A 26,570-nucleotide genomic window follows, 5' to 3' on the forward strand; every position below is an offset into this window, starting at 1 on the left:
TTATTCTTTAATTGTTTTATATGTAAGTATATAGAGAGAAATGGAAAAGGGACAGTGTTTTAAGGATGTAGGTCTTCAAGGAACATGATCTTTTTAAATGAGCTGGTTTTCACTATTATTTGTTGTATGGCCCTTGTCATCAGCACCATTGATACCTAAAAGAAAGTGTCTTTTTAAAAGTGAGCAGTATTGTACTTACACATACTATGTGCCTTGCCTCTTAATTCACACAGGAACCCTCTGAAGTATGGGTACAATCTCCATTACACAGATGAGGAGTTTGAGGCTTAGAAACCTTAAGTAACTTGTATAAACCATAATAGCTGATGTTTGTTGACCCAGGATTCTTTTTCAGGTTTGCTAATTTTTAAGCAAATGTTTTTAACTTATGCGAGGATGCCTTCTTACCTCTGTCATGTAATTTAAAAAATCAATTGTATATACATAAAATCTTCATTAGCAAATCCTTTATGGTTGCATGTAATAGTAATATGTTTCCTTGTGCTTACAATTGAATCAAGTCAGTATTAGCAAAGATAAATTAAATTAAATAAAAAAATAGGAAACATCTTTAAAAAATGCCTTTACATTAGGAAGAAATTAACCTAAAGTTTGTGTTGCTTTTATGCAGATTCCTGTCTTTCCTATTTAGCATTTTTGGCTCAAGATTGAGGTTGTGGTTAGTAGCAACTGAGGCCTTCATTTTTCTCTAGATTGATAGATTCATTCAAGAACTTTCTTAATCAGTGATTTCTGTATGCTGTCTACTAAGGTAAATTGTGGTATAAAATGGAAAATTAGACCTCCGAATGAGTCAATTTCCTAAATAAGATATATTTTACTTTTCTTCTTATGGAACTCTATAAATATGCAGTTGATTTGAATTTAATTCAACTAAAACAAATAACATTATCACAGTTTTAGATTTTTAGCAAAAATATGTATTTCATGTGGATTACTATGATTCTAGATGTATTTGGAATATATTTTGCCCACTGATTAAAAAAAAAAAAAAAACACAGACAACTACTTGCTTCCTTGTTGAAGTTGAAATGCACAATCAGTGGTTCACTTAGGCCCATCTGTTTGGTCTTCTCCAGTGGCTTTTGATGCATTTTAAAAAAATATTTATTTATTCTAGGGAGAAAGAGATAGATGATAGATAGATAGATAGATAGATAGATAAGATAGAGTGAGTGAGCACATGCGGGTGGGAGGGGCAGAGGGAGAGAATCTGAAGCCGACTCCATGCTGAGCACAGAGCCTGATACAGTACTTGATCTCACAACCCTGAGATCAGGACTTGAGCTGAGACCAAGAGTTGACTTCCTTAATGGACTGCGCCAACCATGTGCCCCAATGCATTTTTTAAATCATGTTTTTGATGTTGAAATAAAGCATTTAATATTCACTTTATTGCCATAGGGGCATTCCATTATTTTAATGAAGCATACGTTTCATCTTTTGTCAGACAATGATATAAATTTTATGAATGTTCCTTAGTGCTTTCTTTTGGTGCCATCACTCTTACATATAACTGTGCAAGACAGCCTCTTAAAATGTTCTTAAAAGGTTAGTATGCATCATTAGTTTAGTTTTTCTATATGAAATTAAACTTATATTGTGACCATTTGCCAACTGGAAAAAGAAACTTTCAATAAAGTTATATGAATTGGTTGAAACATACAAAAAATGTACTCTGGTACACTTTTTTTCATTTGCTGCATGCAATCAGCTGAACAAGACCTTGAAGATTAGGATAAATATTCAGTGAAACTTATATCCCTTAATTTTGGAATCTAAATTTGTAAACTGAATGTTACAAATGACTTATAAATGAGTTCTTTAGCTGCCAGGTAAAATGCAAGTCAGGAAAAGGTTCTTCATATTTTTGCCTTCTCATTTTGTAGATTTTGGCAAATTGAGAAGTAGTAGTTGTATGCTACTTTCCCAGAGTAGTTCTATACTGAAGTCAAGGAGAGTCAGTATACTATGTAGAGAGTTGAAACAATACATTTCCTAGCTTTATCTGCCTTCTCACCCGGTGTGTACTGTCACACCTGCTAGTTGACAACTAGTCCATGTGCATTCAGATCCAGTTAGCCATTGCTGCTACTTAATTTTTATCCCCTTGTCTTTTCTGTCTTTGCCAAACTTCCACTGGGTTTCTAAGTTGGCGTCCTATTAATGGCAGTCTTCCAGTATTCTTTTCCCATCGTAAAAGCAGAAAACAAATCCTTTAGTTTGCATACACTTGCCAAATGTCTATCCTTTTGATACTTTTTATTTGTAAAATGTGTTTACGTGTCAAGTGGATTAAATGCTTGCAATGTGGTAACCAATAAAAGGCATATGTGTTTTGTTTTGTTTTTTCTCCTTTGCTCCTGTCCATTCTTGTACTTCCTTTTAGGCTTCTCCATTTTCTCTCCATCGTTTTTATGTAACTTGCTTCCAGCTAAGAAGCCAAGAGAGTGGCTTTCCCTCAAGCTGACGCAGGTATCGTCTGGCTCTGTAATTAGACCATAGGGAATGCTGCAGAAAGAAACAACCACCTTCTTCCCTGCCTTTAGGGACTGTCTATCATCTCTGCAAAACACTCAAACTTCATAACCCTCAAGAGCTAAATCTACAGACATTTATATACGCCTTAGGTAAATAAATGTTTGTTCATAATTGCATATGTTCAAAAATATATTGCTAACTGATGGTAACTCAAATCAATAACTGACAGTATGGGGATTTTATTCACGTAGGTATTGTTCTCTCTAGGGACTCAATTCTTTAAAATGTAGTGTAAAAATTCCCATTTAGCACCAAGACTCAAGAAACAAGATTATCTTTTTTTTTTTTCTTCCTGTAGCTGACTGCTTAAACCATTTCTTGTAATTGCTTTTCTGAGAAATTTAAGTCTTTCTGGCTAATTTGGAAATGTTTCTTTCTTTGGAAAAAGCACCACCAGCAACAAAATCTGATTATATGAATGTGTGTGTGGTACATTGGAAATTGCTAAATATTGCAGACTATCTACTCAAAACCAAAGGATGCATACCTAAGTTATTTATTTTGACATCTGAGATTTAGATATATATCTTAATCTCTTTGGGGACAACAATAAACATTGAAGAGCAAGGGACAGAGGAGTCTATTTAACAGAGTGTGGCCATCTGCCACTCTGTCACATTATAGCACAGTCTAGCCAGGCATAATTCTTGCTGAGGGACACTACAAGTTTACAACAGCCGTTCAGAGCCCTTATTGTGTACATAGCAACACAGAGCCAGTATTTCATTTGTTATTTTCCTCATGTACATCTACTGTACCTTCTGCTCCCTTGTGTATTCTCTTAGTGGGTTACACCACCAGCCATTCACTTTCCGGAGCTAGAGTCTTCCTTGGTTCCTGCCTCCTTTTAATTCTTGACATTCCCACCAATTATCAAGACCCTCTAATTTTATTACCTTAAATATTTCTTTAATTCACCCATTTTTTCTATCTCTGTTATGAGATCCCTATGTGTGTAGGCCTATACTCCATAGATTCATTTTCTATAGAAATGACAGATTAACCTATATCAAAAACAATGAGAGCTTATTAATTTCTTGCTTATAACACATTCCATGATTCCACTTAACCAAATAGATCAAATCTAGACTCACTTAATAACCAGCTGGACAACCTTTGCATAAATCACATAATTTTTCAAAGCCTCGGTTTTCTCACTTACATATGTATACAGCCCTATTAGGGTCATTGCAAAGATTATATGCAATAATATACATAAAGAACTTTGCACAGTGCTGAGCACAGAGAAGCAATCAATATGTGTTAGCCAGTCTTATTTATGAACATCTTATACAAAATCTCTGTATTTGAGCCTCTAGTCCCCTCCCTAATCTTTCTCTTGTCAGCCTGTGCCTTCTACTCCAAGAGCACAAAATAGCTTCTACATCTCTACATTACCATGCTGTTTCAATTCCCTTTCTCTTTTTATTTGTCTGAAATGCTTTTTCTAATCTCTCATTAATTTCACCAAGGTGACTGTTATTCATTTTCTAACACTCAATTCTGGTGTCTCCTCCTCCAGGAAACCTGCCCTAATACCCTTTCTTCTGTCCAGGTTAGGTATCTCTATTCGTTTTCTAGGGCTGCAGAAACAAAGTACCACAAACCCGGCAGCTGAAAACAACAATGTATTCTCTCACAGTTCTGAAAGCCAGCAATACTGAGATAGCAGCAGGATATGCTGCCTCTGAGACTCTGGCCAGAATCATTGCTTGTCTCTTCCTGGCTTCTGGTCGTGGCGGTCAGGTTCTCCTTGGCTTGGTTCTCCTGGCTTGCAGCTCCATCAGTCTAATCTCTGCCTCTGTCATTATGTTATGTTCTCCCTGGGTGTCTCTAGCTGTATCCACATTTCCCTCTTCTTAGGACACTATCCTATTGGATTAAGGACCCACCCTACTTCCAGTCTGACCTCATCTTCCCTAATTACATCTGCGACAAAGCTAATTTCAAATAAGGTCACATTGTGAGATACTGGGGGGTGAGCACTTAAATATATCTTTTCTTTTTTTCAAAGAGAGAGAATGTGTATGAGTGCTGGAGGTGTGGGTGGCGCAGAGGGAAAAGGAGAGAGAGAATCCCATGCAGGCTCCACGCCCAGTGTGGAGCCCGACGGGGCTCAGTCTCACACCCTTGAGATCATGACCTGAGCAGAAATCAAGAGTCAGGCGCTTAACTGACTGAGCCACCCAGGCACCCCAAAACATATCCCTTTGGGGAATACAATTCAACCCATAACAGTGACTCCGTGTCACCCTATGTCACTGTGGTATACCTGTGCATACATATATCTGTCATTGCACTTAATTCATCGTAGGTTAATAACCTGTTGGGGTGTGTATTTCTTCTAATAGATTTCCAGCTCTTTAGAGCGTGTGCCATGTCTCATCTATCTTTATCTTCTAGCACAGGACCCATAGTAGGCTTTTACTACATGTCAGTTAAATGAACAAATCATCGTTCACTATTTAAAAAAAAACAGGTCTTGTAATACAAAAGATTACGAGGATTGATAATGTCACATAATGCTTAACAATCTGATTTTTATATTCCCATTGCTATAAGGAGAAAGAAAGTAGAAATACCTTGAATCAGGAACAAAGAGAATTTAGTTCTTTTCCCAGGGTCCTCATTGTTAGTGCAGCCTTGGGGAAATTACTTAATTTCTTCTTGCTTATCTATAAAATACAAATGAAAGAAGTTATAGCATACAGATTCACTTTCAGGTATTTATATTTTGCATTCTCCATTCTAGAATCACCGAAGACTTAATTTAATCAGAAAATAGAGGCTACTAATGGAGAGCCTGATAGGTCGTGTTCGGCTTTTATCCTGGAGGAGATGAATGAAGGGTCATGAAAATCAAGTGAAAATTATGAGAAAAAGCAAACTACTAAATAAATAAATAAATAAATAAATAAATAAATAAATAAATAAAAGATGAACTACAGAAGCGATATTGAAGCTGGTTAGGAAGGGAGCCTGGAGATGAGGTGGGGGGTACTCACAGGACTTGATGCTGATTGGATGTTGCAAAGGAGGAAGAAGAAAGAGATTCAGGAAGCCTTGTTGAATGAATCTGTCAAACACCTTATCAAATGCCAGGCATTATGCTATAGATGCTGGAATCTAAAGTTTCAGACCAGTAGAATGATATTTTTGTTAAATCCAAGAGGCTTTACATGTCTTTCTCTGTGTAAGTGTGCATCAATGAGACCTCTATTGAAGTTACTATACCTTGTAATTATAAAATATTTACATTTCCCTCACTGTTCCCCACTTTATAGTACCTTTGATGTAGGGAGGTGAAGCCCTCTTACAGCTGTTTTACACATGAGTCGAATAAAACTCAAAAGGATAAGTGGTTTGCTTGCATGCTTATTACATTAAAAACGGACTTTTGATTCAGAATCTTATGTGTAATTTTAATCTTTCTCTGACTATACCCACATATATTCCATTCCCTTAACTACTAAAAATTAACAGATATTTCTTAATCCTTATCTATCTTCAGGGATAGATCTACAGTCCTGTAAAGTCAAAAATACTGTGTATTTTTGAAAATGAACATGGTTTTAAAGTGGAGCACAGTTCTCCCAAACTAAATGATTTTCTATTTTTGTCTCTGTTAATCAAGAGTATTTTAATGAAGCTGTTCATGAATAAAATCTAATGGCATAGTGATATAAAGATCACCATATATTAATAATTTTAGTTAATGGCAATCTGGTGTGAAGGAAGAAAACTGAGGTACATAGTGCTAAGTGGCTTCTTTCTACTGAACCAACATTTCTAAATTGAATCCAGTTGATCAAAAGTGAAACTATGAAGCTTGAGGGTTGAATGCTTTACTTGATTGCCTTTGAGGTTGTTTTATTTTACTTGGAATTCCAAATGAACGACCTAAGAGAGGCTTGCTGGCTCGCTTGCTCCTTCTTTCTTTCTTTCTTTCTTTCTTTCTTTCTTTCTTTCTTTCTTTCTTTCTTTCTTTCTTTCTTTCTTTCTTTCTTGAAGACTTATTTTATTTTTTATCTTTTTAATTATTTAATCCTTACTACTTTTAATTATTAATTGTCATATGTGCTCAACTCAGTAACCCAACATTTATTGAGTAACTACACCATCTCAGGTTCTATGTTGTGTTGTCCTGTATATTATTGCTTTTAAGCCTCAAAATAAGCACAGATTGTAATTATAAATAAACAGAAATTGAGGTCCTGGGAGGCTATGTGTCTTGTGTTGTTTTTCATAATAGTATCGGTTCAAATGTAGGTTCTGAGTTTAATTCTAGGACGCTTTCTATACCACTAATGGTATCACAACTTTTTAAGTATCTTAAAATTATTTCACATTTCAAGCATTGTCAATAACCTAGATATGTCATATATTTTGCATATTTTCCAAATGTGTATATAATCCATTGTGAATAATACAATATAAATCCATTTAACAATTGTAAGGATAAAATGATCACTTTCCTTACAGACTTTTTCTTTCTTTTATTTTTAAAGATTTATTTATTTAATTTTAGAGAGAGAGAGCAAGTGCTCGAGTGGCAGGAGAAGCAGAGGGAGAGAGAGAGACTCTCCAGCAGACTCCCTGCTGAGCTCAGAGCCTGACCCTGCTGGGTCTCACAACCCACCAGGGTCTCACAACCCACCCCTCCACTCCCACCCTTACCCCCACCCCCCCATCCCTGTCCCTCCCATCGTGACCTGAGCTGAAACTCTTGGAGTTGGTTGCTCATCAGTCTGAGCCACCCAGACGCCCCTAATTATAGACTTTTTCAATTAAAAATAAATAAATAAGTAAAACTGCAACTACTATTCTGTAGTAGAATTGTATTTTTCTTAAAAAAGGAGGGACTGTATTTTCTTTAAAAAGATAGCTTTTCATGAGAGCATTCTCCTAATTTATGTGTTAGAATATATATGAATAATGAAGAGTCTAGTACATAGTAGGCACATATTTGGTATTCTTAAAAAAAACTTTATTTTTTCTTTTTTTTAAGATTTATTTATTTTAGAGAGAGAAGGCGAGCTGGGGGGGAGGGGCAGAGGGAAAGAAAGAGTGCCAAGCAGACTCCCCGCTGAGCACAAAGCCAGAACCAGGGCTCAATCCATGGCTCAATCCCAGGACCCTGAGATCATGACCTGAGCTGAAATCAAGAGTCAGATGCTTAACCAACTGAACTACCCAGGCGCCCCGTTTAGTTTTTATCGTGTTTGATAGGTATCAGAAATATTTATGAAACTTTGTTTCTCTAAAGGAAACAATCCTTAAAGAACAATGTAATGACTATTGAATAATATTGATATTGATTTTAACTCTCAAGTTTAAGGCAGAAAGTAATGATTGTGTGTATTTCATTATAAACTCTTCTAGACTGGGGCATTAGGCATTCCATTACATATTTTATTTATATTTCATATTTGTGACTCCATAATCATAAAGAAAACTAATAAAACATAAAATTGTTTCATCTTGTTTTGGTTCAGTAATGCAAAGTTCTTTCACTTAAAGTTCAAACTGTATAAAATATTCATTAAATATCTGTTATATTTTTTATTTTTTCAAAATACATTGAAAATATCAATGATATTGCAAAATATAAGTAATGCATTACTCAACTTAAAAATAAAATGTATCATGGATGCCTGAGTGGCTCAGTCGGTCAAGTGTCTGTCTTCGGCTGGGGTCATGATCCCAGGTTCCTAGGATCGAGTCCCACGTCAGGCTCCTTGCTCAGCAGGGAGCCTGCTTCTCCCTTTGCCTGCCTCTCTCTTTCTGACAAGTAAATATATAAAATCTTAAAAAATAAAATGTTTCTATGGATTTGAAGGCTTCTGGGTACACTTGACTGTGGGTACCCATGGTGTGCTCCTTCTCCTTACTGTCTCCACTTGGGGTGATCTCAGTCCTAATTGTGTCCATATCTCTAAGCAATATGTAGATCTGCATTTTTACATTTAATATAGACAGGCTGTAAGATATCTAGTTCTATATTTTATCATTTCTGGTATTAATAATTCCTGAAACAAGTGTATAGTATCATCTGTTTCTGTTTTAGCTGCCAATTGTCAATCATTGAAAATGGCAACCAAGAAAATAAATACATTATATTTACCTAATTGTTGCTTATTCCCCTTAAAAATAGTTGTGATACCAGATTTTTTCTCCTTTTCTCTTTCACCACAAACCTTAAATTGTTGCTGGCTTTCTCAACCATGCATAAATTATGTGGCATATGTCCCAGATAATTCATTATGTTGGGTTGAGTATTATAACCCCACTTGAATATATTTCTCTAAGGTATGGAATAAGTCCACAACTATGACAAAGACAAATATAAAACACTCTTGAAGACATTATCTGTCTTCATGATAAAATGTCGTAAGTTGTCATCAGTTATTCTAAGATGGATCAACTAACACTGTTATCATTTTAAGGCCGTTAGCAAACTGTAGCAGAGTTTATCCAGTTGTGGATGATATGTACTAGCTGTCTGGATATTTAGCAGGCTTGGTTTCCATTGTGCCAGAAATCTGAGTGACTTACACCTGTTCATTTTCTCTAGGGAAAAAGCTATATCTCATCTCAATACCAAAAGTAATTATAGTGTTTTAAAGACAGAGAGATATGCAGTAAATATAAGAGAAACTTTGGGGGAAATTTACAAAAAAATAACTTCTATGAAAGCTGCATTTTGTAGATGTCACTACATAAAATTTTAAAAGAATTAAAAGGCAGAGGATCATAGGGGAAGAGTGGGAAAAAATGAAAGAAGACAAAACCAGAGAGGGAACAAACTATAAGAGACTCTTAATCTCAGGAAACAAACTGAGGGTTGCTGGAGGGGAGGGGGTGGGAGGCTGGGGTGGCTGTGTGATGGACACTGGGGAGCATATGTGTTGTGGTGAGTGCTGGGTGTTGTGTAGGACTGATGAATCACAGATATGTACCCCTGAAACAAATACATTATATGTTAATGATAATTTAAAAAATGAAGTAGTCAATATGGATAATCCTGAAAGAGTTCTCATTCTCTTTAAATTTTAAATATGATTTGGAATGATCATGAGATAACAAATGTTCACTCTATTTTAAAAAGGAGATGGGGTGCCTGGGTGGCCTACTGGTTAAGTGTCTGGCTCTGGATCTCAGCTCAGGTCTTGATCTCAGGGTCGTGAGTTTGAGCCCGTGTTGAGCTCCATGCTAGGTGTGGAACCAACTTAAAAAATAAATAAATAAAAAGAAAAAGGAGAGGAGGTATTAAGAACTGAAAAGTCAATTATCCTACATTTCAGTGATAATCACTGTTGCTGCAAATCCTTCAGAGTTATTCTCTACATTTACACATGCATATAGTTATAAAACTGTTTTTTTTAATATTTTCATTTTAAATTTTACTGTGGAGATTTTTCTCAGGCTAGTAAAGGAGGAGTTACTTCATTTTTTTTTTTTTACTTTTTTAAAGTATTTATTTAAAGTCCAGTTAGTTAAGATTAATGTTATATTAGTTTCAGATGTACAATATAGTGATTCATCACTTCCATACATCACCTGGTGCTCATCACAAGTGCACTCCTATATCCCCCTCACCTATTTAACCCATCCCCCCGCCTCTGGTAACCATCAGTTTGTTCTCTATAGTTAGGAGTCTGTTTCTTGGTTTTCCTGTCTCTCTCTTTTCCCTTTGCTCATTTGTTTTGCTTCTTAAATTCCACATCTGAGTGAAATCATATGGTATTTGGCTAAGTAATATTCCATTGTGTGTGTGTTTGTGTATACCACATCTTCTTTATCTATTCATCAACTGATGGACACTTGGGCTGTTTCCATATCTTGGGTATTGTAGATAATGCTGCTAAATATTGGGGTGCATGTACCCCTTTGAATTAATATCTCTGTATTCTTTGGGTAAATACTTAATAGTGCAATTCCTAGGTAGTAAGGTATTTTTATTTTTAGCTTTTTGAGGAACTTCCATACTGTTTTCCAGAGTGGCCGTACCAGTTTGCATTCCCGCCAATAGTGCAAGAGGGTTCCTTTTTCTCCACATCCTCACCAATACCTCTTGTTTCTTGTGTTGTTGATTTTAGCCATTCTGACAGGTGTGAATTGATATCTCATTGTGGTTTTGATTTCCATTTTCCTGATGGTAAGCATTGTTGAGCATATTTTTATGGTCTGTTGGCCATCTGTATATCTTTGGAAAAAATGTCTGTTCATGTCTTCTGCCCATTTTTTGATTGGATATTTGTTTTTTGGGTCTTGAGCTTATAAGTTATTTTCTATATTTTGGATACTAACCCTTTATCAGATATGTCATTTGCAAATGTTTTCTCCCATTCACTAGGCTGCCTTTTAGTTTTGTTGTTTCCTTCTCTTTGAGGAGCTTTTTATTTTGATGTAGTACCAATAATTTATTTTGCTTTTTCCCTTGCCTCAAAAGACCTCTCTAGAAAGAAGTTGCTGCCTGTGCTCTCTACTAGGATTTTTATGGTTTCAGGTCTCACATTTAGGTCTTAAATCCATTTTTAATTTATTTTTGTCAATGGTGTAAAAAGTGATCCAGTTCCATTTTTTTGCATGTGGCTGTCCAGTTTTCCCAAAGCCATTTGTTGAAGAGACATGCTTTTTCCCATTGGATATTCTTTCCTACTTTGTCAAAGATCAATTGACCATATAAAATTATGGGCTTATTTCTGTGTTTTCTATTCTGTTCCATTGATTTGTGTCTGTTTTTTTGCCAGTACCATACTGTTTTGATTACTATAGCTTTGTAATATAACTTGAAGTCCAGAATTGTGATGCCTTCAGCTTTGCTTTTCTTTTTCAAGGTTGCTTTGGCTATTTGGGGTCTTTTATGGTTCCATACAAATTTTAGGATTGTTTGTTCTAGCTCTGTGAAAAATGCTATTGGTATTTTGATAGTGGTTGCATTAAATGTGTAGATTGCTTTGGGTAGTATAGACATTTTAACAATATTTGTTCTTCCAATCCATGAACATGGAATGTCTTTCCATGTCTTTGTGTCATCTTCAATTTCTTTCATCAGTATTTTAGAGTTTTCAGAGAACAGGTTTTTTACCTCTTTGTTTTTTTGTTTATTCCTAAGTACCTTATTGCTTTTGATGCAGTTATAAATGGGACTGATCCCTTAATTTCTCTTTCTGCTTAATTATTGGTGTATAGAAATGCAACAGATTTCTGTACATTGATTTTATATCCTGTGACTTTACTGAATTCATTTATCAGTTCTAGCAGTTTTTTGGTGGAGTATTTCAGGTTTTCTATACATAGTATCATGTCATTTGCGAATAGTGAAAGTTTGACTTCTTCCTTGCCAATTTGGATGTCTTTTATTTCTTTTTGTTGTCTGATTGCTGTGGCTAAAACTTCTAATACTATGTCGAATAAAAGTGGTAAGAGTGGGCATCCCTGTCTTATTCCTGTCTAAAGAGGAAAAGCTCTCAGTTTTTTTCCCATTGAGAGTGGTATCAGCTGTGGGTTTTTCATATAAGGCCTTTATTATCTCGTATGTTCCCTCTAAACCTGCTTTTTTGAGGGTTTATATCATGCATGGATGTTGTACTTTGTCAAATGCATTTTCTGCATCTATTGAAAGGATCGTATGGTTCTTATCCTTTCTTTTATTAATATGGTACCGCATTGATTCGAGAATATTGAATGACATTTGCAACCCAGGAATAAATCCCACTTGATTGTGGTGAATGATTTCTTAATGTTTTGTTGGATTTGGTTGGCTAGTACTTTGTTGAGGATTTTTGCATCTATGTTCATTAGAAATGTTGGCCTATAGCTCTCTTTTTGCGTGGTGACTTTATCTGGTTTTGGTATCAGAGTAATGCTGGCCTCATCATTTTTAATTATGGTCTAGCATCCCATAATAGGGTTGCATTTTAATGTATTTAACTGGACTCTATACATTAAAATACTTATACAATATACTTTCAAAGTAAAATACTGTGTTTAAATCTGAAAAAGAAAATACTTTTTTATATGTCCCTTTTTTAGTAATTGTGCTAAAAACTTTATATATAATACCTTAAATATGAGATGTTTTTTGCTAGAGAAGGAAACTTGAGAGAATGGTATGATGGATACTGTTGTTCGCCTACCACAGATCCGTTCCTAACTACTCTGCCCCTCTTCTTCACTAGCAAAATCCTGATTCATTCATTTTCCTGTAAGGAGTGAGGTCCTTCAGAGGGGACTGGCTACCTCTCTGGCTCTATGATGGTCAACTATTTCTTTTACTGGGCAAAATCAGTCATGTGGGTCCCATTCCCCTTGCACAATTGTTTTAAACATAGGCATGTTGACATAGGCATAGACATTGGCTCCTTTTGGGCAATGTTCTCTAAGTATTTTCTGCTGAGTGGATTATGTGTAGAACATCCTTAGTATTAAAATGAGACACAAAGATAGGACTTTACTTTTTCTGGGTTGTATCATCTCTATGTCATACCTGCAGATGCAATGGCCATCTTAGGAGCATATGACAATATGCAAGAGAATTTCATAGAATTCAAGCCAAGGTCATGACTTTGTTAAATCTCTGAATTAATCAACTTGTAACAAACCCATCTTCCAATTTTTAACATGTGAGATGTTGCAATCCTTATTTTTAAGCCACTTTTATTTTTGTTTGCTGGAGTTTTTTTTTTTTTTTTTCAGCTAAAGCATTCTGATATCAAGAAATGTCATAGCATTTCTCTTATATTTATTGCTTTCTGGTGATACTATAAATCAAAGCAGGTAGGATATATGCTTGACAGGTGTCTTTATCTGAGGTCATGACTGGAATTAATAAAACAGCGTCAGTCTAACAAGCCCCAGCACAAGAAGTGAGAGATGAAGTGCTAAGAGAGGAACCCATGAAAATTACTGGTCTTCAGTCACTGGCATATGTGGACTTTCTTTCATAGTTAATGTGTGCCATGTCTGTTATACTATACTTACAAAGTATGAAGACAACTAAAATTATTTTTATGTAATATAAAAAAACCTACTACTGCACTATTTTAAAAAATGATGTATGAGGACAGAAGTAGACAGAAAAAGTCATTTCCCTCTGCTGTGTGTTCCTGCTTTGGAAGTCTTGATTTTAATATATAAACGTTGTATATACTGTATGCATGCATGCATGTGTGCATACTCACACACACAGGTTTTCATTTGCTTTCGTTTAGGACTTTATTAAAAGCAAATGTGAGAAAGCCAAAGGCATTTTTCCCTGCTCATCTTGTTGTTCCTTTTATAGTCTTTCATGTTAACTGACTTCAGTATCCAATGTTAGAAAGATCCTTTTTTCTTTGTAATTCTCTTTCTGAAGTTTTTATTTTATTTATTTTTATTTTTCTCACATGTAAATAGTTTGATTTGGAAATGCCACATGTTGAAAAGAAAAAAAAAAAAAAGATTTAACTAAACGGCTCAGAGTAACATTCCTCATCTTAACCCAGTCATGTAGACAAGACATTTTTGTAGCCCACAGAAGAAAAGAATGCCTTGAGGAAGGATAATGAAGTTTGTTTGAGGAAGGATAATGAAGTAAGTCTGTCTCTGACTTAAAAAGAAAAAAAAAAAAAGGGAATAACATAAGTAGTCCTGGAAAATAGATATATCAATATCCTCACTAGCTCTCAGTAAAGTGGACATTGTTTTCACTTAAGAAAAACATGCATGTAATATATATGCATATAAAATATTGCTCCTTTTTATTTAGGAGAAAACGAGCAATACGTCTACTTGCTACACTTCCAGATAACGAATGCAGGCACATGCCGATTTATTTTGTTAACCATACGTTGCAGGTAAAGAATGTTCAGCTCTGAAATGCTGCCATTTGTAGGTGGTAATAAACCAATACAGATGCAATGCTAGTTATTTTTAAATGAGAAGTTTCCTTATAATTTTACATTGTTATAGCATTCCCATTGTTATAGCATTCAACTACTAGAAGATTACAGCTTAGAAATCATTGGTACAAAACTCAGGACTGAAATGTTTTTCCAAGCAGTGTTTATGAATATGTTAATTTTAAAAGCACATTTCCATTTATTTTGACTGTATGCTTCTATGAATTGTGCTCGTGTGTCTGACATAGCTAATCATTTTATTTTTGGAATGGTCTCCATAAATATTCTATGGATGTTGACTGATGATTATGATAATTTGTTCTATCAAATATTACCCAGAGATATGTGGAATATTGGGAAATTGGACTTCCTTGCAAAATTACCACATCTTGAAATATATTTTTATATTTTAGATTATTATTAAGTCAATTTGAAAAATTCAAAGGTCCATAAATTTGTAAATTTGTATTGCAGTAAGGGAATCTGAAAAGGTCTCTATTTTTTTAAAGCTGCAACTGGAAATGTTTGGATCATAAGGAAGTAATATCTTTTTAGTGCAGTAGAGAATTACTATTTTTAAATTGGATTTTGACAAAATAAAATTATTTCAGTCCATAAACATGAAGTAGTCATTTTTTTGTTTATTTATAGAGTGGTATAATAACACAGAAACATAAATTCAACTTAATATGAATCACTGGGTTTCATTAATAATTTCTTAATGTTTGATATTTCATATTTTATAAGGTTTTATGTAGGTCCAAAGTGAAACTATATTCCAGTTTCTGTAAAATGCTTTAAAAGTTTCCCTTTATTTTTCAGGTAAATATAGCTCAGTTTCCCATTCTATTGCAGTAAGATCTCTGCACTGAGAATTTTATGGTGATAAACAAAACAAACATATAATATAATGTCTTTTAGCCAAATTATACTAAAAACATTTATTTCTACTGGTAGGTAATATATGTAAATGGATGTCTTATGCATTCTTTTAATAAAACTGTACATTATTAAGACAATAAACACCTTGGCCATGCTCTAATGCAATGACATGAATCTTAGTTAAGAATTCTTGAAGGAGGGGCGCCTGGGTGGCTCAGTCGTTAAGTGTCTGCCTTCGGCTCAGGGCCTGATCCTAGGGTCCTGGGATCAAGCCCCACATCAGGCTCCTCCGCTGGGAGCCTGCTTCTTCCTCTCCCACTCCCCCTGCCTGTGTTCCCTCTCTCCCTGGCTGTCTCTCTGTCAAATAAATAAAATCTTATAAAAAAAAAAAAAAGAGTTCTTGAAGGTGACCACCTCAGGAGATTTTTTTTTCAAGATTTTACTTATTTATTAGAGAGAGAGCACACGAGCACACACGGGCAAGAGTGAGAGAGGGAGAGAGAGAGCACAAGCCAGGAGAGGGGCAGATAGACTCCCTGATGAGCAGGATGTGGGACTCTGTCCCAGGTAGAGGCTTAACCAACTGAGCCACCTAGGTGCCCAAGAGATAGTTTTCAATACGTCTTTTCACTTAAGTACTGGCAGTAGGCTGAGTAATGGTTCCCCAATGATATTGGCATCCTATCCTTATAATTTAAGAATGTTACTTTATATGGCTAAAGGAACTTTACATAAGTGATGAAATTAAGGCTCTTGAGATGGGCAGATTATCCTGGATTATGGAGGTGGGCCTTAAATATAATCACAAGGGTCTTTATAGGGAAGCGAACAAATCAAAGAAGGAAGAAGGTGGTGTCATGTCAAAGTGAGAAAAGGTGATATGATGTGGGACCCAAGCCAAAGAATGAGGGGACAGCCTCTAGAAACTGGAAAAAAGCAAGGAAACGGGTTCTCTGCAGACCCTCAACATGGCACCAACCCTGCCAACACCTTGGTTTTAGCCATGTAAGACTCATTTTGGATTTCTGATGTCCAGACCTGTAAGAGAATAGACTTGCATTATTTCAAGCTGCTAAATTTGTCCGAGATGCAGCAAGAAAACTAATACAACATCCTAGTTTCTGCACTCCTCACTAATCACTTTGGTCATGTTTTTACTCACTTGTATCAAATTACATTTTTCTAATAGAAAGAAATGTTTGTGAAATTACATGTAAAAGAATGTAGAAAAAGGGAGGCCTGGGTGGCTCAGTTGGTTAAGCGTCTGCCTTCGGCTCAGGTCATGATCCCAGGGTCCTGGGCAGGTAGCCTACTTCTCCCTCTGCCTGCTGCTCCCCCTGCTTGTGCTCTCTCTCTCTCACTGACAAATAAATAAATAAAATCTTAAAAAAAAAAAAAAAAGAATGTAGATAAAGAGAGACTTGAGGTTGGACAGTTACCTTGTGAAACATAGAATGTAGTTTTCATACATGTCACAATGTGTTCTGTAACATCTCACATTAATTTTAGTTCAATTTAGAATAAATTTTCTCAAAAATGAAAACAGCTTATCACTTTTGTTACTCTTCTTAAATTGCCACTTAAATTAAAAGTAGGCAACATGGCCAAACTGCTTTGCAAATACTTAGGTGTATAGCTACAATATATTGTATAATATATTGTATTGTAAAAAATACAATGATTTTTTTTTAGAGAGGGAGAGAGAGTGGGGAAAAGGGGCAGAGGGAGACAGAATCTTAAGCAGGCTCCACGTCCAGCAGGGCCGATCTCACAACCCTGAGATCATAATCTGAGCTGAAATCAGGAGTCAGGAGCTTAGCTGACTGAGCCACCCAGGCACCCTGATTTTTTTTTTTTTAAATGATGATGATTGATTTCTTTTTCTCTGATTACTTAGTTCTCTTACTATTTGAGTAAGATCTAGATGATTTCTTTATGACATATATATGTATATGTATGTATATATGTGTGTGTGTATATATATGACATATATATATATACATATTGATATTCTGCCATGAAATAGTTGGCTTCTCCTTCCCAAGCTTCTGAGTACACAATGAATCCTAGATCAGCAGGTCTCTGAGTGACAGGCAGTGAAAAATAAGGAAAGTATAAATAAGTTGTTCTGTTGATTGACAATGAACAAATTACTGCTTTTTTTTTTTTTTTTTTTTTTTTTTTTTAAAGAGAGAGAGAGAGAGGGAAGGGGCAGGGTAGGGTGGAGGTCTAGAGGGAAAGAGAGAATCTTAAGCAGGTTCCAGGACCCTGAGATCATGACCTGAGCCGAAGTCAAAAGTCAAGTGCTTAACTGACTGAGCCACCCAGGCATCCGAGAATACTGCTTTTTTAATATTGCTATAAATTAAAAACTTAAAAATTGCTATAAATTTAAAAACTTCAGTTACTCTGATTACCTAACCTGTTTTCAGATTTTAAACATTGAAGTATTATGATGGTGGTGCTTTTTTTTTTTTTTTTTTTTGCATAAACAGATATCTTTAAAACATTTTCCTCTCAGAGAACAGTGTCTTATATGATTCAAACACTGATTTGTCATATATTAGATGCTGTGAAATACTTGGGTGTACTAAGTATATGTGTGTTTCTTCACATACATGCCATTTGGAAAGGGAAAATGTAAATTCATATGACGAATTTGCTAACAAAAAGACACTCATAGAACACTTTTTTTTCACTCTCGTATCTTGTCATTGCAATGACTTTCAATGGCATTGTACACATTTAACACTTACATGCTGCAGCATCATATGAAAAGTTTCTTAACATTCCTGGGAATGCTTGTTTGTACACACTGATTTTAGAGTGTAGTAAGAATATGTGGTGGAAGGGTTTATTTATTGATGGGGAAAGCCTGTGGATTAGACTCCCAGCACATAAAGACAACAATATTAAACTTGAATTATTTTAATGGTACCATATTAAATTACTAGACCGTGCAAGCAAATGAATACCATCCTTATATATCTATTATATGAGAAGTTTTAAAAAACAGAGTTAAGGATCATGTTTGTATGCTTAACCGATAAATATTTGTAACCAAACATGAGATAATAGCTGATAATTTTTATCTGGATAATGAAGTTAAAACAAAGATCATTTTATTGTATTTAGCAGAAAAGAGGCTGATTATTTTTTATATAAGAACTTAAATGAATAGTTGATATGCACACAAATGTAGCAATATCATTTTCAGTATACACTGCATTGTGTTGTGGCACATAGACGAACTTTTTTGTCCGAAGGTGATTTTTTCATTATCCCACTTAACTAATTTGTTCCTATGCTGCTCTGAACCATATTGGAATGAGGAGGTAAGCAGTAAATGATTCTGTATCCTATTACATATCCTGTGATTATGTATATCTTCCCTGTCAGTCATCATAAGACATTTTAAAAAATAAACAATATTGCTTTAAAACTAGTCCTGATAAACAATAGCATTCAACATATTAAATAACATTTATTAGATAAACCTGATCAGTGGATGGCAACTGGACATAAGTTGAGAACTTATATGTGGGTTGAGTTAAAAGGGCATAGTTTTGGGTTTTTTTCTTTTGAAAAGTCTGAATAAATATTTATCCATCCTTTGCTCCTTTATGCTCAGAGATTGACCTTTCCAATTGCTACATACCAGTTTGGATTGAGGGGGCCTGTTTGTGTAATGTTAATTTAAATTCAGAATCTCCTTGGAATGCCTGACCCACATCATGACTGAAGGAATCCTCGGCCACTTGGACATTTTACACCTGGTTTCTACCTCATCAGATCATCATAGTACCTCTAAGAACCTATCAGAGTGAATTAAATCAATTTCCCAGAGTGACCATGAAATGTATGAAGACATTCATACATTTAGACATTCATACATTTCAGAAGATAGCAGTAAAATGGTTTTTAGGTCACTGTTCTGGAATCCAGTGACTACCGTTTGATTTCTGAGAGTCTGGAAAGTCATTTAGCGTCTTCACACCTGTTCCCTCTTTTGTAAAGTTGGAGGTAGTGATGTTCATCTCATAAAAAAGGTGACAAGTAGAATATATATGAATATGCTTCCTAAGTGTGACGGGTTACACAGATATAGGACATTGTAACTATAAATTTTGGACGTAGGGTGTCCCAGGTAAAGTAGTTTACATACAACTAGTGACTTGGCTTACAGTTTTTTGGTGTTTTAAAATGTGGACCTACTTTCTCTTATTTCTACTCTAAACTCCAACAATTTATGTGCTTTTCTTTCTGCTACTTCTTTTGTATTGAAAGTTCCTCTCAAAAAACTCAGTCTTTTGAAATGAAGTATTGTTAACCTAGCCTGAAAGAAATTGTTAATATTGATGATAATGACAACCAAAAGTGTTCTTAGTGCCTTATATGTGGTATTTTACATTTTTTTCCTAATGCATTTTTATAAGCGCATCAACTTTGTGAAGGAATAGAATAACTGGCTCCCATGTTCTGTAAGTGAAAAGTCAAATGCCAAGAGATTTCTCTAAGAATACTGTTTGGTATTTGTGAGTGCCACCTGCTTATACATACTGTCCATCCTTAGCAACTTTCAAATGTATAGTAGTATTAACTCTAATCGCCAAGCTGTACATTGCATCCCGTGACTTTATTATTTTATAACTGAAAGTATGTAACTTTTTTGACCCCCTTCAGCCATTTCTCCTCAAAACTGTCTGTTGTTGGAGTGGATTTTTTTTTTTATTATTGCATAAAGTTTCTGTTGAAAAAATACTGAAACTTCTATCACTGTAAATAAGCCATAATACTTTCATAAGATTATGATGTTTTCTCTGTGAATATTACTGGATTAGGATGCATTTGAACATATTATTGCAGTCTTTTCTCATCCTTTATTGTGGGTTTTAAAAGTATCTTTAATATCAAGGATACTGAAAATCATTTTTAGATTTATATTTATATTAAAAGTAAACAATGAAGAATTCTGGGTTTAGGGCACATGAGAACATTTGATTATTTTATTTCACATTTATCATCTACAATATTTTAGAAGGAATTTACTTTAACAATTTTGACATCACTATAAAAGTATATAAAAGTACTCTTACTGGTGTAAGTTGTTCATTGTTCAGTAAGCTTTCATCAAAAGTATAGTTAATTTCATTTTTATTTATACTAACTGAAGTCATGAAAAAAAGAAGACGGAACGATTAAACTTCTGTTTTTGAAATATAGTTGGTCTTTAACAATCAATATTAGAATGTATCTTATACAAGAATAATATTCTAGAGGTTATCTACCTTTCTCCCTGATTTTTAAGAATCTTAACTTATAAAGAACATTTAATATGGAATTTTTAATACAATGTGAAATTATTTTGAAAAGTTAATGTTTTAAAATCTTGTTGTTTGATGCAGAACAATGATGATAATTAGTGCAAATATTGGTATACCGATGTTTTGGTTTATAAACCTTTTCACATACAGTATCTCATTAATTGGAAGGTTTATTAGACTTATTTTTGGTTAATATTGAGTAAGATATTTGGAACTCACAAAGGTGTCTAATGTTAACAGCAAATGATCACTTAATTTTCTTATATATGCAAGAATAATTAGTATTTTATAACAAATAATATGTAATATGTAAACTGGTTGGATAGGTGGATTAGTATAATGTTCATATTATATTTTTTAATCTAGTCTATACAGACAATAACCATTTGAAATCTCTAATTCAAGGCCACTTTCTGTGCAACAAACACTTCCATAGTGTAAATTTTAATCTTTATGCCCAACTCATAAATTACTAGTAATCTGTTGATATAAAATGTTGATTGTTTAAATAATAGAAGATGTGTTAGTTGCCCTTCTAGATCAGAATATTACAAGAATACACACAACTTCTAAATAAATTTTATTATTTGAACTGTAGTAATTAGAATAAAATGTTGATAATAAGGTGAAAACAACAGAAGACCAAGAAAGAAAGCAACACACATATATGTAATACATATATTTCAAATTTTCCATGACTAAATGACTGCAGATCAGAGTACTACTTTTACAGAATATTTACATTTTAGTAAATTTCATGATGTATACTTCTTTTACCGTGAATTATTTCTACTTCAAATGTATTCGTGATAACTTTCTTTTTTTTTTTTTTTTAAGATTTTATTTATTTATTTGACAGAGAGAGAGACAGCTAGGGAGAGAGGGAGCACAAGCAGGCGGAGTGGGAGAGGAAGAAGTAGGCTCCCAGCAGAGGAGCCTGATGTGGGGCTCGATCCCAGAACGCCGGGATCACACCCTGAGCTGAAGGCAGACGCTTAACGACTGCGCCACCCAGGCGCCCCTCCTGATAACTTTCTTAAACAAACACAGAAATAACTACCAGTTTTTATATATGCTCATTTTATAAAGACCTGAGATTGATTTATGAGGTTTTTTTTTTCAAGGCATGATGTAAAAATCTTATAACTTAACTGCAAAGAAACTTGTATTTTAACTTGAGATATCTCCTTCAAAAAGTTTTCTTTGTAAAAGGGAAGTGCTGCTATTTTTTGAAAGTCTGAATACACTAACATGGCAAGGTGCCTACTTGCAGCATATGTGTGAGAACAGCCACATTTACACCAATGTTATTATACAATTGTCTGATAATCACCCTCAGACATTAGATCCACACAAGAGAACTTTAGGGTCATGTTGGTCCCCAGCATTAACTGTAATGCTAAATTGCCTGATAAGTATGGAATATTGACTTTTATTAATCTTCCACTGATCATACAGAATATATTTTTCAGCTTACAGCATTCACTAATGAATCAATTTTAATTTAGGGACTACATAAAATCTTCATTAAGGCCAACAAATGTTAGCCTCCAGTAAGCACAAAGCATTTTCACAGTAAATCAAACTGAGTTCTGCCCCGATGTTCCTTATCCTGCCAGTATCAAGGAAAGATACAGAAGTATAAGGCCATATCAGGGAATGAAGCATCTCTTCAAGAAGGTATAGTGGAAAATGCTAGCCGTGAGGTACTATATTTCTGAGATGAATAAACAAGAACATAAAACAGAGGATAGCTATAGAATGTCACATCCTATACATTTAGTGACAACATTACATTTGGAGAAAACATTGTTTTTTCTATAGAAATATCTACCTATCAATAAATTATCAAATCTAGACAATTTCTGAGTAAAATTTACCTTAGCAAAGCCATTCTGAACTTGGGTGTCTTTTTCAAAATAAGAATGAATTTCATTATATGTATATTTACCCATGATTAAATCTGCATAGCCCAGATTCGTTTAGCCCAATCGCCACAAAAGATGCATAGTTTATATTTCTATTTCAGTAGTGGTTTTTGATTATTCTCTTTGGAGATTTAAAGCTATTTTAAATTATAGGATATTGGCATTTGTAAACAGCAGTCTGTGAGGTTAGTGAATTATTGGGCTGAACACAAGTAATGTAAGCATTAGTTCTTAAAAACGGTTTTACTTATGGTGTTAGTAGTATATTAATTTATATAAATTATATTTTAGATTATTTTAATATTCAAACATTAAATTTTCATTGATTTTTTTTTCAGGTTTGGCTAAAATCTTTTCCACATCATATTTTCACTGCCTTTAAAATGGATGTCCTGATAATCAGTGAATTTATTTTACAATTTCTAATAAAATTCTGGTCATATTTTCTCAGTTGTTCTTGTTTTTGTTTTTGTTTTTAATAATGGTAGTGAGTGATTCCTACCAAACAGTCCTTACCTGTATTCACATTGGCAATATCCTAAGGACTAGATAGTGTTGCTTAAGCAGTATTTAACTTCTAACTCAAAATTGTACCATTTTGCTGATATATTTGTTAGTAGGAGTAAACCGGATGAATTGATTTTTATTTCTAGTTTTTTAAGTGTACTACAAATATTGCCTTCATAAGTCTAAAATTCTAAATTGACCAAAACCTTATGTAAAATCTTTGTAACAAGAACCAAAATAAAATTAGTACTGGTGTTAAAAATGATTTAACTTCCCATAAATTTATTATTTCTTCTTTTCTTTTGACTTCAGGTGCAATAACAGAACGCAGTGTGCAGTGGTGGCAGGTCCTGATGTTTTTCCAGACCCGTGTCCAGGAACCTATAAATACCTTGAAGTGCAGTATGAATGTGTCCCTTACAGTATGTATACTCCTGTTCTTTTCTTGTGAAAAGACATTAAGCTTTGTTTTGCATGCATTGACAAAGTATTCTCTATGAAAGCATAAGAATTGTCACACTTTTTTTTACATAATTTTTTTAAAGACTGGCTAATTTGAATTTTTCAGGATCATATATCCGCCCACCATTGGAATAATTAGATGTTGCCTGCATGATTCTGCAGCATTCATTTTGACTATACATTTCTGTATATCAATACTTATTCTAAAACTTTTCTTAAAGCAAGAATATAAAATTCTTATAAAAGTTGAAATGAATGGTATGCCAATACTGCATCCCTCTAGGTCCAAGCAAACAGGAAGTGGAAATGAATAATATACTTACATATTATTATATTATATAAGTATTATATATATAATATAATATATAGCTATTATACAATGTATATTATACTTTTATAGTGGCATAGAAATTGATAAACTTTGAGTTTAATAGAAGCAATTTTACTAATCTACAAGTGCTGTCAACATTTTGAGGATGAGAAATATATTTATCCAGAAGGAACAAACTGAAAAGAAAACACAAAAATTATATGAACGAAAGCATTCTTCAGAATTTATCCCTTAGAGCCTCAAGAAGTTTGTCTTTGCAACTTTTATGTCAGATATGGTATATGCCAACAACATATTTTTTCTTCAAGAATAATGGAGGATCAAACAATCAAAACTGGAACATTTTTCTGACTTTTCTACCCAAAGGAAGAATCACTATTTCATAAAAATATTTTTGATCTGACTATTAATTATTCATGGGATTCCTTAGTGAAGATCACTCAGGAAATCTTGCATTCTCACATTAGATATTCAGTTCATCCCAAAAGTAGAACACACCTGGGATCACAAATAAATCCCAGGTTCCTACTTCCTTTGACATCTCCGAAGTGAAGTATCTGGGGATCAGCCAGTTTGCTGTGCCAAGAGAGAGTTTGAAGATTGCCTCACTCTGCTTGTTTAAGAAGCAGCACATTACTCATAAACTATAAGTGTGCATAATCCAATAATAGAGAGCAATTTGGCCAGCAAGAAATGAATTGAAATTTTAAAGTAATAATGAAATCAATCAGGAGAAAATTTCATTTTTGTCTTATTTATCGTGTGATTCATTAGAGAAAGTTTATCTGGTGAAGTTTTAGAAGCTAATTTTCCTTGGTATAAAAGAAAGCAGAAGTGTATAGGTTCTGTTGAAATCTCAACTGAAGTTATGCTTCTTACACATTGTTATCTCTAGGGATTCTTCTGTGATAGTGTAAAGCTCTTACTGACCAGTTGTTCATTAGTGATATTTTAAAGTGGTAAAATTTGCCTTTTGGAACTTTGTCAATTATATTTGGATTGCATAGTAAGATCTTTGTGAATTATGTACAATAGCTGTTTCCAAAGGCATTTTATAAAAATTTACCATAAGGAATACCTCATTTTTTAAGACAGTTTGAGGAAAGTTTCAGTCATATTTTTAAAATATGAAAGCTGAAGTAGAAAATGTCAAGCTAGATTTTTTCGCAATTTTTAAATATTAAAGAATTTCACAGCTGTCTCTTCAATTTTCTGTATTTCTTCAGAATTTGTTTGAGGACAGCTACTCCAAAATTCTCTGCCCAACTTATTTTGAAAAATCATCTACTTAAATCATTTCGGTATAAATAAGAATTGGTGTATACACTTTTGCATAAAAAGGAGTTTGGTTTACTACACATTTCCTTTCTCTCACAAATTTTCAGAGATGAACAATTTGATCTCTGACTATCCTATATATACAGGTTTCTGGTAATCCTTTAAATTTATGGATCACCTTAGATGGATATCCATTATATTATTTATCTGATTGTTTTATTAAATAAGAATTATAAACCTAGGTGCAGACATTTGCCAGTTTATATATTGGTTTAATTTATATGGCATAGCATGATTGCACTTGTTTAAATATCTTCAGTATGTTTCAATTAAAAGCATAATGCATAATTGGGAATTTGTTTGGTGAATTTAAAAAAAATACAAAAGAAAGTATAAACCATGAAATAAAGTATAGTGACTTATTTGAAAGGTAGATTGGTTTAGTAGAATAAAATAACCAGAGATTAGGAAGCCTGGGTTCAGAATATGGTCTGATTTCTTAACAAAAAAGCATGGGTCCGTAAACTAAGGTACGCTATTAAAATTTTCTCAATTTATAGACATTCCCTGATCTGTAGTAAGTTGTGATTTAGATCAACATTAAATTCTTTTTCTTATCTCTAGTATAAAATACAGATTTTTCCAATGCCGTAAAAAAAATAAATCACTTATTTAAAATGGCTACCATTTATTGGTACTTACTACATCTCATTTACCACATGGTTTAAATGTTTGCGTACATTATTTTATTTAATTCTCACCATATCCCCTCTGTTAGGTATGACTATCACTATTCAGAAGAAGAAACCGAAGCTCAGTAGGATAAATTAATGTTTCATGTAAAACACAGAGTAGCTGGATAATGACAGAGCCAAGATTTGAGCCTGTGTCTAATGCCTGTTAGGGACTCAGCTATAATTCTCCCCAGAGATATTCCCCTCTATATTTTCATGAGTTATTCCATCTTGTTCAGTATTTAAATCTTGTAATTTTCATCACTGCAGTAATGGCACATGGTGAAAGCAAATGCTTCAAGGGCCGGACCCTTTTTTTTAGTTCTTTTGCTACTTAACTTTTAAGAGGTTTTTTTGCCTTTCTTAAAGCAGCTGAATCACTGCAAACTTTTATTTTCCCAAACACCTAACAAAGCATAATGGCAAAAATGAATTCATGCTATAAAAATTGTGCCCAAATTTGGAATTAGACTCTAAGTAGTAACTTAAGAAGTTATTTAAATCACCTGTATTATAAGACAAATCCTTGTATGTAATATACTTATGGAAATATCCCTCATGTGTTATTAGAAGGTAAACTTCAGATTTAGGATTCATTGTTAGTATTTAATTTTTTTTCTAATTGAACAACCAAATATACAAATTATGTTAGGTTCTCTTTGTTATACAATTCAGTA

The 26,570-nt window shown here is 33.9% G+C and overlaps 1 protein-coding gene across 8 annotated transcripts in view; it reads left to right on the forward strand.

Annotated features, from left to right (window-relative positions):
* Nucleotides 1-26,570, forward strand: part of ADGRL3 (adhesion G protein-coupled receptor L3) — a 788,566-nt gene that overhangs the window by 432,229 nt on the left and 329,767 nt on the right. For all 8 annotated transcript variants that reach the window (XM_044387778.3, XM_026508964.4, XM_026508973.4 and 5 more), the window contains one exon: nt 23,401-23,510. In XM_044387778.3, coding sequence (XP_044243713.3) covers nt 23,401-23,510 — 110 coding nt within the window. The remainder of the gene's footprint in view (nt 1-23,400; nt 23,511-26,570) is intronic.

Source organism: Ursus arctos, unplaced genomic scaffold (genome assembly GCF_023065955.2).
Source record: "Ursus arctos isolate Adak ecotype North America unplaced genomic scaffold, UrsArc2.0 scaffold_9, whole genome shotgun sequence".
Taxonomy (NCBI): Eukaryota; Metazoa; Chordata; class Mammalia; order Carnivora; family Ursidae; genus Ursus; species Ursus arctos.